The sequence below is a fragment of the Vulpes vulpes genome, chromosome 10 (assembly GCF_048418805.1).
Source record: "Vulpes vulpes isolate BD-2025 chromosome 10, VulVul3, whole genome shotgun sequence".
Taxonomy (NCBI): Eukaryota; Metazoa; Chordata; class Mammalia; order Carnivora; family Canidae; genus Vulpes; species Vulpes vulpes.
The window spans coordinates 21,462,391-21,477,892 of NC_132789.1; the positions used below are offsets into that span (position 1 = coordinate 21,462,391).

A 15,502-nucleotide genomic window follows, 5' to 3' on the forward strand; every position below is an offset into this window, starting at 1 on the left:
GCATTTCATTTATTTTAGTAGAATAAGAGAGGGGGGAAAACAGCTCTTCCTCCTTTGGAGTAAGGACAAGGGAGAGGATGACAGGCATGAAGTGGATTCTAAGACACGGTGGGGTGGGTTCAGGACCACAGCAGAGGTGGATTCTGAGCCACAGCAGAGGTGGGTTCTGGTGCAAGGACAAGGAGGATTCTGGAACGTGGTAGAGTGAGTTGTTAGGTCAGGGGCCAGCTGGGTTCTGGGGCAAGGATGAGGTGGATCCTGGGACATGGTGGAGGGGAGTCCTTAGATCAGAGACCAGGTGGGTTCTAGGACAGGTGTGGGAGGTAGATCCTGAGACATGGTTGAAGTGGGTGCTGGGACAGGAGAACAGACGAGATGGATCGTGGGTCAGCCCCCCTGCTCCCGAGTTCCCAGAACCCAGCCATGCACTGAACCCCGGAGCCCTTACCACGTCCCGCGGCCCCTGCCAGCTTATCTCCGCTTCAGCATCGCTTCCTCAGCGAGGCCTCCCTGGGGGCCTCCACCGCGCCCCGCCCTCTCGCGCCCCGCCCGCGCCCCCCCAGCACCTTCCCGTCGCCTGCTCGGCGCGCCAGGTGATGGTGCGTGTGCCCCGCGGTGACCGGGCACCCTGGGCCGCGGGCCAGGCTCCCCGGCAGGGGCCTCGTGGGCACGGCCGCCCAGGGAGCCCGGGCCAGGCACGGGAGGCCGCCCGCGCCCAACGCCCGCTGGTCTGGACAGACCCCGGGGCTGCTGTTCGGTTTACGGTTTGATTCCAAGGGCCCGAACGGCCTGAGCGGGCGGCGGCTCAGTGAATAAAGGGAAGAGGGCGTCGGGCCGGAGGGAAGGAGAGGGAGGAGCGGGGCAGCAGGGCAGGGGGACGTGAGCGAGCGCGGCGCGGCCGGGCCGGGGAGCGGGGCAGGGGCACCGGGCGGGACGACCAGCGAATGAATGAACGACCGCCCGCCCGCGCCCCCCGCGCCCCCCGCGCCCCCCGCGCCCCCCGCGCCCCCCGCGCCCCCCGCGCCCCCCGCGCCGGCTCCAGGCCCCGCCCCCGCCCCCGCCCGGCCCCGCCCCCGGCCCCGCCCCCTCCCGGCGCCGGCCCCGCCTCGCCCGTCGCCCGCGCCCCCTCCCGGCGCCGGCCCGGCCGCGCGCGGCATTGTGGGAGTTGTGGTCCGCGCGGCCCCGCGGAGCGCAGCGCGGCGTCGGCACCGGCGGGGGCACCCGCTCCGCTCGGCTCCGCTCGGCTCCGGCTCCGGCTCCGGCTCCGGCTCCGGCTCCCGCGGCGTGGGCCGGGCGGTGGCCCCGCGGCGCGGGCGGGGGGCGTCTGCGCGTCCGCGCCCTCGGGCGGCGGCGTCGTCCCGGCCCCGCGGTCCGCCCCCGCCGCCCGCGCGCAGGTAAGCGGCGTCCCCGGGGGCTGCGGGGCGCCGTGGGGGACTGCGCGGCCGGCGCCCCCCGCACCCCCGCACCCCGCGGAGAGGGAGCGAGCCAGGGGGGAGGCGGGGGCCGGACGGCCGCAGGCCCGCGGGCCCCACGCCCCACGCCCCACGCCCCACGCCGCGCGGCCGCTGGGGATGCTCGGGGATGCTCGGGGATGCTCGGGGCCGCCGGCGCCCGCCCGCGCCCCGCATCCCGGCCCGGCGAGGGGCGCCGCGGCGGGGCGCTCGCTCCGAGCTGGCGGCGGGCGGGGAGCACCCTCCTCGCAGCCCCGGCCCCCCGCGGCGCCCCTCCTCCTCCCCGCCGCCGGTGCTCGCCTGCTGCCCCTCCCCCGGCCCCGAGTGTCCCCCACTTCCCGGTTCGCCGCGGCGGCCCTCCTCCCCTGTCCCGTGAGCCGTCGCTACGAGCCACCTCCCCCGACATCTTTAGCCTCCAGACACTTTTCCTGCCAGCACTCACCTTTCCGTGCCCCCCCCCCCCGACCTCCTGGTGGTCACCATCTGTGTTAACCCCTCCGCCGCCCCCCACGTCCCCACTCTCCAGAGTGGGCGGATGCTGAGAAAGCTGGCCCAGAAAGTGAGGAGGGGAGGTCTCCAGTTGCCCACGGGGGAGGGCTGGCCCCAGGGCAGTTCGGTGGGTCCTGGGTGGAGAAGGTGACCTGCATCACACACCTTGCCCTGCTCCTGTTGGGGGCGGGGGGCTTCTAGGGCGCCCTGGCCACACCCTGAAAGTGACCAGAAGCTCCTTAGCACTGGGCAGCCTCCTGGATTGTAAGGTGAACGGCATTAGCCAGGTTAGAGCGGAGTCTGTCCCCCAGATGTTCCATCGCATCAGAAGTTATATTTCATTGGACTTGCTCAACCCATTGGACATGAATTTGGACCCTATTCCCCAGAGCTGACCGACCTTTACCATAGGAGTTATTAAAGAGCAGAACTGCAGTGACAGGTCCCTGTCCCTAACGAGGACACACATGAAACATGCAAATGATCAGATGTGTGAAGGAAACTGGACCGTACTGTAGTCCCTGAGCCAGGAACTGGGGAGAGGGAGAATCCACACCCTTCCCACTGGAGCGTTGGTGGCTGTCACTGGATGCTGGGAGGGTCACATGTTTGAAACAGTACTTAATAAGCTGTCGATCACCCTGTAATTGTAAGGGTTTTTTGTTTTTTGTTTTGTTTTGTTTTTTAGCGTCACATTTCAGCCATGAACCTTTAAATCCACCTCTGGGCTCAGGGGCCTCCCAGTGTCTTTTGGCTAAAAGTAACTGGCAGGTAAGAAAAGCCCTAACTTCAGCTCTCAGTGCTGTTGATGAGAACAGGGTCTGAAGCTGGGTTCAGGGCATCAGGATCTCTTGCTGCCTTTTGTTTATACTTCAGCCTAGAGAGTGCTCTTGGCTAGCATTGTCCAGAATGAGGCTTCCTCCCCCGGGACAAGGGTGAGCTGCAGGGGTGTCCAGTGGAGAGATCCCCTCGTCATCCACCCTGCCTTCCGGGTTTTCACTGTGCTCTAGTTGAGCGATTAGCAGGGCTGATGGGAACTGACACTTAACAGGTGTTTGTTCAATTATCACCATCTCGCTGCTCATTTAAGAAAAACCTCTCCTCCTGAGAGGCTGAGTTTAAAAGTTCCAATTAGAGGTTGAGCTCAGGGAGGGGGAAATCCTTTCAGTAAAAGTGCTTGTTTATCACACAGATGACAGCTTCACACTGAATTTCAGGAATCCCGGGGTTCTGTTCTATTCGGGAGACAGGCTGGCAAACAAAACATGGGAAAAATCATCCCAGATTTTCTTTCCTTTTCCCTTTCCCTGTAGAGGGATCCGGTGCCTGTTATGGTATGGCTAGGAGAGAACCAGGGGCGCCCTGGGGTCTGTTTCCAGCCAGGGGGGCCCAGATCTGTGAAGAAATTGAGAACGTGCGAGAAAAGAATTGAGCTGCGAGCCTCCCCACTCTTGTATTTTTCCTAGAAACATAAAAACGGCCGGGAATATTTAGCGTGTGTGTTTTTGACTTGCTAAACATTAGAGGCAAGCGATGCTTAATTCAACCTAAGCTGGGAATATGCAAGCAGGCAGTTAATGAGCACCTAAGGTTTCTCTTTCATTTTCAGCTCTGCAAGTCTGGGGACAAACAAAAATCACTTCAGGTGCGTGGCAATGAGAGTGTCCAGAATTTGTCCGTAGGGTCCCTGGTCCTGAGATGGCTTTCCCCGATGCCCCGCCTTTACTTCGCAGGCTGATCCACATGGGGTGCCACACGTCTGAGCACTCATCAACACATCTTAAAGGCTCACTGTGATATCCTAAGTATTTTACATTGGTCGTCATTGGCCCTGCATCCAGGGAGATGGGCAGGACCCCTTCTTAGAGACAAGGAGACTGAGAGGGAGGGGAAGTGACTCATCCAGGGTCCAGCCCACCTCCAGTTTGGGTTCTTGGCCTCTCTGACACCTCACAAGAATTTTCCAGCCAAATTTAGTCCCCAGAGAAAGGAGAAGGGACAGCCTTCCCTGTGTTTCAGTTGATTTCTATTCCCAAGAGGGAAGGTAGCACACAAAACCATTTTTTTCTGAACTATGCGGCCCCTCGCGCTGAGGGAATGTATTAGGTTTGTAGGAGATTGTAGACCTGGCTGTGCTCAGATTAGAACACACAGGCTGGACGAAGGGTCTCAGCTGGAAAACATGGCTGGGGCTTTATAGACACGGGCAACGTGACTTCTGGGCTCTGATCAGGCTTTTAGGGTAACAAGGGTGCCAGACACTGGCTCTTACCATTGGCAGGGGTACCTGGCAAAGTGCTCCTGTTTCAGAGACTGGACCTATGAGGGCTTCTATTTCCATTATCCCCCATCACTTCCTCTCCTAACCTGTGGGCGAGACCAGTGAGTAGTATCCCAGGCAGGTAGACAGAAACACCCAGTGTCTGCCATGGGGATGTGACCCCCAAGAGACCACTTCCCCTTCCAGCTTGAGCTAAACCCTTGTGTCAGAAGGGCAAGAGAGATTAAGAATGAGGAAGCATCATGAAAAGAGAAAGTAAAATGGGGAACATGCAGTTTTAAGGCCCCTTTGCTATTTTTAGGAATTACTTATTTATTTTAAGTAATCTCTGTGCACAACGTGGGGCTCGAACTCGTGACCCCCAGACCAAGAGTTGCATGCTCTCCCGACTAAGCCAGCCACATGCCCCTCCTTTGCCATTTTTAAGATGCTTTAGAATCCAGATCTCTCTGTAAAGATCCAGAGAGTTAAGGAGAACAGGTATTATGAAACGCCTCCTATGAATAGACATCACCCTGCAGTCAGCAGGGGTGTGTGTCCCTGCCCTGGCTGTGTGAACTTGGGCTGAAGTATATGACCTCTTGGGGTCTCGGTTTCCCCACCCGTAAAATGGGGCTGTTAACATCCCCTAAGGATGACACAGAACAGGTGGGGCTTGTGTAATTGTCAGTAGTGGATGCAGATTGCACATCACTGGCCTTTTGGGAAATGGGGGCTGTGCTAAAATGAGAAGAGAACACACAAGCTTGAGATGTGTGTCCCCTGCCTTCACGAGGACCTTCAACAATGATCTGGGGTTTTACATTTCAGTTGAGGATTTTTTTCCAGGTAGAAAAATTTATGCTAGTTTCCTTTTCTGTTTTCATCTCAGGTTTGAAAATCATTTCACGGTGACTGACTCCCCCTTGCTGGCGTGACAGAGGCTCCTCCCACCCTACCTGCGGTGACTTCTGCCGGGAGCAGAGTGGTGGGCCAGACGTTGGTCAATGCCACCCTCGGCGGGATCCGAGGAACAGTGGCAGCCATGCCTCCCCCTGCCCCAGCCTCCCCTTCCCCCCCACGTTGAGCTGCATGGTGTGGGTGCCCTTGGGACCCCCAAGGAGTGACTGTCTGCCCTTGCTTCGCACCCCCAACAGCAACTCCCTCAAGATGTCGCTTGAGTGGCTGGTGGCCTGGAGCTGGTCGCTGGACGGCCTGAGGGACTGCATCGCCACGGGCATCCAGTCGGTGCGGGACTGTGACACCACCGCTGTGGTCACCGTGGCCTGCCTGCTGGTCCTGTTCGTGTGGTACTGCTACCACGTGGGCCGGGAGCAGCCCCGGCCCTACGCATCCGTCAACGCCCTGATGCAGGGTGCAGACGCCAACGGGCTGCAGAACGGGTTCGTATACTGCCAGTCCCCCGAGTGTGTGCGCTGTGCCCACAACGAGGGCCTCAACCAGAAGCTCTACCACAACCTGCAGGAGTACGCCAAGCGGTACTCCTGGTCCGGCATGGGCCGCATCCACAAGGGCATCCGCGAGCAGGGCCGCTACCTCAACAGCCGGCCCTCCATCCAGAAGCCTGAGGTCTTCTTCCTGCCTGACCTCCCCACCACGCCCTACTTCTCCCGAGATGCCCAGAAGCATGACGTGGAACTGCTGGAACGGAACTTCCAGACCATCCTGTGCGAGTTTGAGACCCTCTACAAAGCGTTCTCAAACTGCAGCCTCCCGCAAGGATGGAAAATGAACAGCACCCCCAGCGGGGAGTGGGTCACCTTTTACTTGGTCAATCAGGGGGTTTGCGTTCCCAGGAACTGCAGGAAGTGCCCACGGACGTACCGCTTGCTTGGAAGCCTTCGGACCTGTATTGGGAACAATGTTTTTGGGAACGCATGCATCTCCGTGCTGAGCCCCGGGACTGTGATAACGGAGCACTACGGGCCCACCAACATCCGCATCCGATGCCATTTAGGTATGTGGCGGGATTGGGGTCTCGTGGCACACGCCCTTCCGTGCGCGGCCCCCCAGGTGGCATAAGAGCGCAGTAGCCGGAGTCGTGCCGGTTCACATTCTCCACTGTGCTCCCGTCAAAGATTGACGAATTGCGTGTAAACGATGGTGACAGCAGAGAGCGAGTCAAAAAAGGAACTTGTGATCAGTATTATCTGACAGGTGGTCTGTCCAGAGGAACTTTCTGTGGTGACGGAAGTGGTCTCCATCCGTCCTGTCCAAGTACAGTAGCCGCTAGCAGCACGTGGCCACTGAGTGCTCGAAACGTGGCTGGTGCCGGGGAGGAACAGAATTCCTAACTTAATCTAAATTTAAAAAGGGACCCGTGGCTAGCGGCTACTGTATTGGACAGCGTAGCTCCAGAGCCAAGGCTATAATAACGATCACTGACGTTCATAATGACATCCGGGTGGCTGTGAAAGATGCTAGTGCCTTCTGAATCAAGGGTGAAGTCGTGCGTGGTGTTAATGCTGGTCTTACTCAGATTCTAGGGAGATCGTTAACGTGTGCGGCAGTTGTTTTGAGAACAGGGTTGGGGTCCACTCGGGCGTGTTTGCATCCTGGCCCCTCCACCTGCTAGCTGTGTTACTTTGGACAGATCACTTTCACCTCCCTGGACCTCCGTGCCCTCACTTAGAAAGGAAAGGTAAAAGGCTCATTCCCTGGGGTGTTACTTTGAGGGTCTAATTAGAGAATGTGTATCGTGAGGCGTTTATTCACAGGGAGCCTGACATGGAGTACTCACTCTTTAGGTAGGCTTAACCGCAACTCAGTACGTAGGGCTGGTAGTTCCCCAGAATGCCCTGTTCCTGGTGAGTCATGATAATGGGTTGGTTACTGGGGCAGTGGCACCACCAGTTAGCATCCCTGACTAGGGCGGTGTGCCCAGAGCCCGGGCAAAGTCCAGCTTCAGGAAGTTTGCAGTGCTGGCTGCCTTGGATTTGGAACAGAGTAAGAAAAAGCACACACAGAGGAGCCCCGCTCTAAGCTGGAGCCAGGAGTTCCTAAGTGTTCTGTAGAGGAGCATCAGGGCAGCCTGGGGGGGACCTGAGCCAGACACCTCAGATGCTCCAGCCCTGCTTCCCCTGGAACCTTCTGCTTCCCCCACCCCATGTGGGGATTCTGAGCAAAACGTGACTTGGACAGAGGGCTTTGCCACTTTGAAAAACAACTAGATTCGAGCACTTAACACGATGAGTATTTCAAGAGCAGAGACAGGAGAGGACAGAGGTGCCAGAGGAGGTGGCCTGGCTTCACGGTCAGCCCTGGGACTCTGGGCAAGTAACTGAGTCGCTCTGTGCCTCAGTTTCCTCATCTGTAAAATGGGGAGGTAGCACTTACCTCAGAATCGCTGACAGGGTTAAATAAAGTGGGATCTCCTGTGACTACTTGGCATGGACAGCGGTGGTAGCTAGTGGTTTGTGTTATGAAACCCGTGTGGACAGTCTAGGAAAGGATCCCTAAGACGTGGGTCCTCAGGACACAGTGGGAAATGACTGGGCTTCGGAAGCAAGAGTACCTGGACTCAGCTCGATGGGCCCCATCTGCCGAGTGCTCTTGGCTGGGACCTTGAAACCCTGAGCCCCTAGAACAGAGGTAATGGTACGTGCCTCGGGGCTCTCTGGAGGATTAAGTAGCCCATGGGAAGTATGGGCAGGTAGAAGGCAGTCAGGTAAAGGGCACTCTGATTAATCGAGAAGCTGAGGTGGCTATCTGAGCGATCTCAGTGAAGTCCCTGCACAGAGGGGCTCAGATCCGAGCGTGGGGGGCTGCCGGGGGGCTGCTGGGGCTGCCAGGGCTGCCAGGGTGGAGCCTTCCCCAACCCAAGCCAAGCGGCAGACATGGCTGGCTGTGGCATCCAGGGTCGGGGCTGAGGTCAGACAGGTTGGGCGAGCTGCAGTGGGGCAGGGGGGCCCCATGCCAGGCTTGGGGATTGAGGCTGTGGGCAATAAGGAGCAGTGCTGTGCCTTTTTCAAAGGTTTTCTTTGTATGTTTTTAAAAAGCTTCAGAGTAACTCACAGGGAAGAGCATTTGCAGACTGATGCAGAATTCCAGGAATAGGAGATGAGTAGCAAGGGCTGGTGGCCAGAACACCTAGGATTTGCCCTGCGTGTGAAGGCCTGTGGTGCTGCTGTGTGGCGCACGTGTGAGTGTAAACCATGCCCACACGTGCCCTCCCTCCAGATGACCTGTCATTCGCTTCTCAGCCCAGCTAGTTGCTGCCACCAGAAAAACTGGGCCGTGTCATGTTCTCTTGGAAGGAGTCCCGCTGGACTGTGGCTGCTTCCCCACGGCCGGGGCAAGCTCCCTGGGCAGGTTTGCTCAGTGTTCTCTTCTTTCTGCTGGCATGCGCACATTCATACCCACCTGGGAATGAAACAAAGGTGTGTTTGACCTTGGGTGTTGCCAGAGAGGGAGGGAGTCTGGTCCGGTGGCCACGCCCCCTGCCAGCTCACCTGGCTGGAGTGGAGGAGGCCCCTGCAGTTCCATCCATCAGAGTTGTGACTAGTCGGGCTGACCCTGCAGACACCTGAAACCCCAGTGACCGCTGTGCATTCACCCAGTCCCTGCACATGCCAAGGACTGTGCTGAGCTGCCTCTGGGGAGGGTGGGGGTCACTGGGTCTGGACCCCGCATAGAGCCATGGGACAGCTCCGAGCTCCAGCCATGCTGGGATGTCCAAACCGCACTGCCACAGACCTCCAGCAAGCAACCTCCAAGGCTCATGAGGCAGATTTCCTGGGGAGGCGGATGTCCTTCCACAGGGCCAACCCCCAGGAAAGGGTAGATGAAAATGCACGAGCACATTCAGCAGATTCTTGCTAAAGAAGCACAATTAGACTCTCATTGCCTTTCACGTGTCTGTTGGGTTTCTCGGCCGTCTGGCAGGGTGGGCCTGGCGGAGCAGCTTGGATGTGCCGTGACCACCTGAGTGCCAGCCTCCGGCATCTGGAAGTGGGGGCCTCTGGCACACAGAGCCCTTTCTGCGCCCTTGACCTGCCTCGCTGAGTGGTTGGTGGGGGCAAACAGCAAGCCCTCAGCCAGAGGACGTGGGGCCGATCTCTGAACGCTCTGTCTGGGAGAGAATTGATCATTTCTGCCAACTGAGGGGGTTTGCGGGCAGTAAGCAGGAATGATGGGCCTCTGGAAGCCACGGTGAAAGGGGAAGGCAGAGGAAAGGGGGCAGGGGGCTGTCAAGCCAGCAAACCAGACCATTTTTCTATCGTACCGTCGTGCACAGTGGTGAATCATTTAGTGGCCCAGAGAAAGGAGAGCTTCTTCTGAAGCCCTGGGGTGGAGTGTCCTTGCAGAGAGCCACTGAGACCTAACAGCCTTGTCCTCCTGAACCAGTCAGTGAGGGCTGTCTGGGTCCATCGCAGCCCTAACCCCCACCCCACCCTCAGCAGTTGTTATGGTAGCGGGAGATGAGAGATGATGGTTCTGGAGTCTGAGGGGCCCTTCTCGCCTGATGCAATGAGGTGTCCTACTGATAGTGAAAACATTAACTGTAAGAATGGACAGTCGCTTTCATACCATTGCTACTGACATACTGTCCAGTGGTTTAAGAAGAGCCTGTTCCTCGGAACCAGACGGATTTGGATTCAGATCTCATGTCCCCACCAGGACTGAGGAGCAAACTTCAGGCAGGTCACTTCTCTGAATCGCAGTTGCTCCCATCTGGAGAATGGGTGATGTCATGTCTGAAAAGTGCTAATTCAGCCCAAACCTGCGCTCAAGGCAGTCTGTACGGTCTTGGTAGCAAGGACAGTGGTCACATAGAGCCCCGAAGGCAAGTGCGCTAAGGTTCCCCCATTATAGATGACGAAACTGTGGCTCAGAGAGGTTAAGTGACTTGCCCAAGGTCCTGGGGCACTTAAGGATCAGAGTCAGTCATCTGACCCCAAGTCCTCATCCTCGCCACTCCTCCAGTGGCCTCAGTGTGAATTCCTACCCCACACATACTTCCAGGAGCTGTCCGTTTCTGGTTCAAGAGGTGCATTAAAATGCTCTGTTAGAACCCTGTTTCATGTTTGTCCTAAGTAGTCATTTGGAAGGGGCAGCGCCAACTAGTCCCATGTCATGGTTGTGCCATTAGTCACCGGAGACAGACAAGAACACCATGATCCCACCCCCGTCTGCCAGGGCCCTGCTTCCTCCCAATCCATCCTTCCTGAGAGTCGCAGGGCCCACCCAGCCCCTCATGTATCCGTTTCATGTCCGTGGTGGTGCCTTCGTTTATAGACGTCCAGGCGGTGACAGGGACCCAGTGTTTCTCCAGATCATCAGGTGGGAGACGGGGACATGAAACTGTATGTACAGCAGCATTTCAGCCAAGTCCTCTTTTGGGGGTTAGGCACCCCGACTTGGCAGCCGCTGCCTACAGTTGTGAGCATATGGCTCCTTGTGAAGGTGTGGGCCCACTTCGTGGAGCTCCGGCACTGCCTCAGGGGTGACCTCCCAGCTTCCCAGAGGGAGCTGGAGGAGCTTAGACTAACCACATGCCCATCCTCAGACCCCAAGATGGATCTAAAGCCTGGAACCCAAAGATGAGGGCACTGTTTCATCTCAACCAAAACAGCCCTAGAGATCGGGCTGTAATGAACACAGTTATTGGGCCACGTGAGTTATGGACCTTCTTCAGTTAAGGGGGGGAACTTACAGATGAGCTTCAGGAGTCTCGAAAAGTTCAGTGCCAGCCTCACTGAGCAGCCCATGACCCAGACCAGATTAAACCAAGGGAGGAATGTATTTTTCCAGGGAGCTCAGTATGGTTGGGGTGCTATGTAGCCTGTGTTTGCCCTGTCAGTACCCCGCCTCCACCCCAAACAGGGCTCCAAGGGGTGAGGTGGAAGGTCAGCTGCTTCGGAAGTGGAGAACTCCCACCAGCACAGGCCATCCCCCACGCCACCTGCCTTATTCTCTTTTCTCCGCTTTCCCCCCAAAGGTCTCAAAACTCCAAGTGGCTGCGAGCTGGTGGTCGGGGGAGAGCCCCAGTGTTGGGCAGAAGGACGCTGCCTCCTCTTTGATGACTCTTTCCTGCACACTGCATTCCATGAAGGTGAGTGCTGCTTTTTGTTTGTTTGTTACAAACCGTATGTGTTTAGCATGGTTTTAAGTTTCCAGAAAAATCTAGCAGAAAGTATACACTCTCCCCCTTCCCCACCCCTCCAGACACACAATTTCCCCTTTGTTTACCATCTTGCTTTAGTGTGCTACATTTGTTACAACCGATGAGCCAGTATCGACACATTATTATTATTGCTTAAGCTCTGTAGTCTCCATTAGGGTTCACTCTTGCTGCTGTATGTCCTGTAGGTGTGACAAAGGTATAATGACATGGATCCACCCTGACAGGATCATACAGAATAGCTTCATTGCCCTAAAAACTCCTCCGTGCTCCACCTACCACTCACTCCTCCCGCCCTCCCTGCCTCCCTCTCCAGCCTCCCAGTGCCTCCTTTCATTTGTCTCACCCAGAATCTTATGAAGCCAGGATAACATTCTTGTTCAGAGAGGAGGAGACCTTCCCATCCCTGCCAGGGGTCAGGATGGGTCCCTACCCAGAAGCTAACTGTGTGGGGTCCAGTGCTACGTGGGTCCTGGTTCTGGGAAGGTTCAAACCTCATCTCTCTTGTGCCTCCCCCACCCCCAGGTTCCGCAGAGGATGGCCCACGGGTGGTTTTCATGGTGGATTTATGGCATCCCAATGTGGCAGCAGCCGAACGCCAGGCCCTGGATTTCATCTTTGCTCCGGGACGATGAGAATATTTCCCGTGCTGGAGTCGGCGACCTTGGCCACGGGTCAGCCTGGACAACCTGGGGTACAGTCCAGCCCCGACCCGTGCCGTGATTCCATGCTCAGAAACCTGCCTCAACAGAAAGTTCTTATTTGGGGTTTTGAGATCACGTTGGGTCCCTCCTTCCTTTGGTTGTTGTAAATGGGAAATTTTCAGCTTGTATCTCCTTAGATTTTTGTTGTTGTTGTTCCTTCCAGTCATTTGCTTCTGCGATTCCTTTCTGCCTAATAGTGCATTCCTTTGCTCTGTGACCAGAGGCTTGGTCCCTGTCGTCTGCGCCGTCTTGCTACCTGGTTTTTTCAGTGCTCTGAAATAGAGTAACCAAATGGTTGTCTGAATGTAATCATGTAAAACTCTTTGTGGTCATCATAAAGAACAACAAATGAAACAAAACAAAAAACTGCAAACCAGAGAGCTAGAGACCTTGGCTTCTGTTGCTGTCATGGTCACACAGGGGACCCTCCAGCCCACCTACCTCCCCCATGGCAGGGGGAGAGTCTGCAATCCCCACACCCAGCCAGCGTCAGGGGCAGTGCACACGGCTGGGCCTGAGCAGACTTATCACCATCGCTCACCTCACTCCGAACCCCATCAGGTCCCTGATGGTGGGGAGCATTTGGCTGGTGGGACTGGAGCCTTCTCTGTAAACACTGCTCTCCTTCCAAGCTGAGTCTGGTGTCCTCGAGAGCCAAGTCAGGGCTCCCACGGATCAGCTGCAGAACGTGTGATCCACTTACCTCACTGCCTACAGAAGCCCTACTGCCAAACCGGGCCCGGAAAATTCTCCGTGCAGCTGTTTTGAGTCCACGGTGATGAACGTTGAGACCAGCAGGTTGGCTGCTAGGAACTGTGGTGTGGTGAGACCGCGCTCATCCGGTGACATTCCAGAAACACCTTCCTCTGGCAAAACTGGAATTGTAGATCTGACCAAAAAAGTGTCTGTTTTGCTTTGGAGTTCTGTTGCCTATGATTTTCCATTTATCTGTCTGTACATAAATGTTCGAGTGCTGGACTCAGAGACAGTGGAGGTGTCCGCCCCGTGTGTCTTTGTCATTGCATAGGGTTGCATGCCGGGTGACAGTGACCTAAGCCAGTGGGTGTGAGAGAGGCCTTTGTGAAGACCTACAAACCCAAAAGACCTGCGTGGCAGTGCTGGCCTTTTGGTCTCCTGTGAAGGACACGGCCAGTTAGAGGCACTGATTCTAGAAACACTCGCCTGTGAGCTGAGGTGTGCAAGAATAGCCTTCCAGCTGTCTTAAAGTTGCCTTTTTTTGAATAATGTGTCACAGGCAGTGTCCAGTTTATAAAGCCATGGAGTGGTGTGGGATATACAGCTTGTCACATACACAGGTCTCATATTTGTCCGAATGGAAACCAGAAGCTTCTGGGAGGAACAGCTGTCGGAAGTGACCATGATCTGCAATGCACTAGGCAGTTACTGGCAAGTGAGCAAAGAAAAACCTGTCTCCATTTGAGTAAAATTTCTACACAGATGTTTTTTTCCGTGATCAGAATGCAGGACAGGGCAGCAATTTCAAACACACCTGAAATCTTTTTACTCATTAAGTATCTTGTTCCGGAATCACCGAGGTGCATGATTTCTATTCATACTGACTGCTCTCCGTTTACAAAGCCCGCAGCCCACACAGGTACGCGGCTACCTGAGCTCATGTGCCGTGCTTGGGGAACAGGAGATAAATAAAGGACCTTGCTGAAAACCAGAGTGACCTGCTAAAGTGGTGTTTTGGGGAAAAGAGGGAACTTGGCAGGAGATGCTAGGAGTCGGAGGCTCTTGGCTTTTGGATTGTGTCGCAGAGACGAGTGGGGCCCCATAGGCTCTGGTGTATATGGTGAGTGAAGCAAAACGCAGTTCTCCAGTAACGCGTGTGGGCTGACGGGAGCAGAGCCCTGGAACGTGAGGGACTCTAAGTGGTACGCTGGGCAGAGAACAGGAATCGTGGCTTTAGGGAAAGGGGGGACTCGGGACTCCGTGCCAGGAGCTTGCTCCCACCCAATCTTGAGCAAGTCACGGAGCCTCCAGGAGCCTCAGTTTGCTCCACTGCAGAGGTGGTGCCTGGCGCACACAGCAGCAGTGACGGTCCCCTTTCTGCCATGGTGTTTGTGAGCAGGTGAGGAGCAGGGCAGGTAGGGAAGAGGCAGATAGACACTTTTGATCAGTGGTGGAGGTTGCCAGGGGAGCCAGGGGCTCCTTTCCACTGCCTAACTACGGGGGAAGAAGCAGATCTCTCAGAAGCTACATTTTGAATTTTTTCCTTTTATTTTTTTTAATATTTTATTTATTTATTCATGAGAGACAGCGAGAGAGAGAGGCAGAGACACAGGCAGAGGGAGAAGCAGGCTCCATGCAGGGAGCCGGACGTGGGACTCGATCCCAGGTCTCCAAGATCAGGTCCTGGGCTGAAGGCGGCGCTAAACCGCTGAGCCACCCGGGCTGCCCAATTTTTTCCTTTTAAAGAGAGGTAGGTGACGCTGGTGGCCTGGGGCCCCAGGAGCAACCCAGCTGCTTGGTGTTTTCCCAGCAAGGGTACTTCCAGCCGCAGCCCTGGCCGGGCTCCCTCAGCAAGTGGAAGGGGGGAGCACCACTTGCCCCGGGCTGAGATGTTTCTCGCTCTCCTCAAGTGTGCATTGCCAACTAGGCAATTGCTAAAATAATTTACACGCTACAGCTAAGGATGCTCAAGGTGAGAAAGGGGAGCCAGCGTGCCCGCCCAGCTTCAGATGAGAAGCCCTGCTTCCACCCAGTTAGCCTGCACCGCCTTCAAGCCCAGACTGCACAGGTCACATACCAGGGCTCCCAGGCACCTGCTCATTATCGCCCCACGCTCACCCAGATGGTCTGGGCTCTGTGTACAGTGACCACCCGTGGCACACTGAATGGCCTGCAACAGATAGCGGGAGAGCAGAAAGGTGATCCTAATCTGCCAGTTCTTGACTTTGCACAATACAATCACCTGGGGAGTTTGAGAAATTTTGATGCCTGCACCCCAATCCCCCACAAAGCGTCCCATTTCTTTGTTCCAGGGTGGGGCCCAGGTCTCAGTACTTGTTTTAACACATTTCCTGCCCTGATTCTAATGTGTAGCTGGGGCCAAGGGTCACTGCCCACGCAAGAATGACAAAGCCTTTGAAACCAGCCAGCTCCAGGTTAAGTCTAGGCTGTGCCCCTGTGTGACACTGGGCAGGCGACCTAACCCAGCTTTCTAGACGATGGCTGCTATTTGTAACACTCCTCTAATGGTACCCTGTTGAGCCTCCTGCAAGATGTAGCATTCTTAGTTTTGGGGTTTCTAGGATGACCAGCCCCAGCTGCAAGACTGGGCTCACCATCCAGACCTGACCAATCAGAGCCTATTCCATACTCCTGGCCCTCCGCGATTGGGTCAAGGCTGGGGACATGATCCGGTTCTTTCTCTAAGATCATTGAGAAAGAAAGGCCACTTTTCATGGAGTAGAGCTCAGGATCTAGT

At 56.2% G+C, this 15,502-nt stretch overlaps 1 protein-coding gene across 2 annotated transcripts; it reads left to right on the top strand.

The window, feature by feature from the left end:
• The first annotated feature begins 1,257 nt into the window (after nucleotides 1-1,257).
• On the top strand, nucleotides 1,258-13,735 carry ASPHD2 (aspartate beta-hydroxylase domain containing 2). Of its 2 annotated transcripts, XM_072723123.1 has the most exons (5): nucleotides 1,258-1,394; nucleotides 2,629-2,711; nucleotides 5,093-6,178; nucleotides 11,162-11,275; nucleotides 11,870-13,735. In XM_072723123.1, exons 3-5 carry the CDS (start codon nucleotides 5,293-5,295, stop codon nucleotides 11,977-11,979), a joined length of 1,110 nt encoding a protein of 369 aa, XP_072579224.1. In that variant the 5' UTR covers nucleotides 1,258-1,394; nucleotides 2,629-2,711; nucleotides 5,093-5,292; the 3' UTR covers nucleotides 11,980-13,735. The 2 variants fall into 2 exon arrangements, with proteins under 2 accessions (XP_072579224.1, XP_072579225.1); XM_072723124.1 differs by lacking the exon at nucleotides 2,629-2,711 and having other exon boundaries at nucleotides 1,281-1,394.
• Nucleotides 13,736-15,502: the final 1,767 nt, after the last annotated feature.

Excerpts from the sequence above, each read along its gene's own strand:
- ASPHD2 (XM_072723123.1), top strand. The coding sequence starts at position 5,293 with ATGGTGTGGGTGCCCTTGGGACCCCCAAGGAGTGACTGTCTGCCCTTG. Across the intron at positions 6,179-11,161 it reads CCGCATCCGATGCCATTTAG|GTCTCAAAACTCCAAGTGGC; the intron begins GTATGTGGCGGG and ends TTCCCCCCAAAG. Across the intron at positions 11,276-11,869 it reads GCACACTGCATTCCATGAAG|GTTCCGCAGAGGATGGCCCA; the intron begins GTGAGTGCTGCT and ends CCCCACCCCCAG.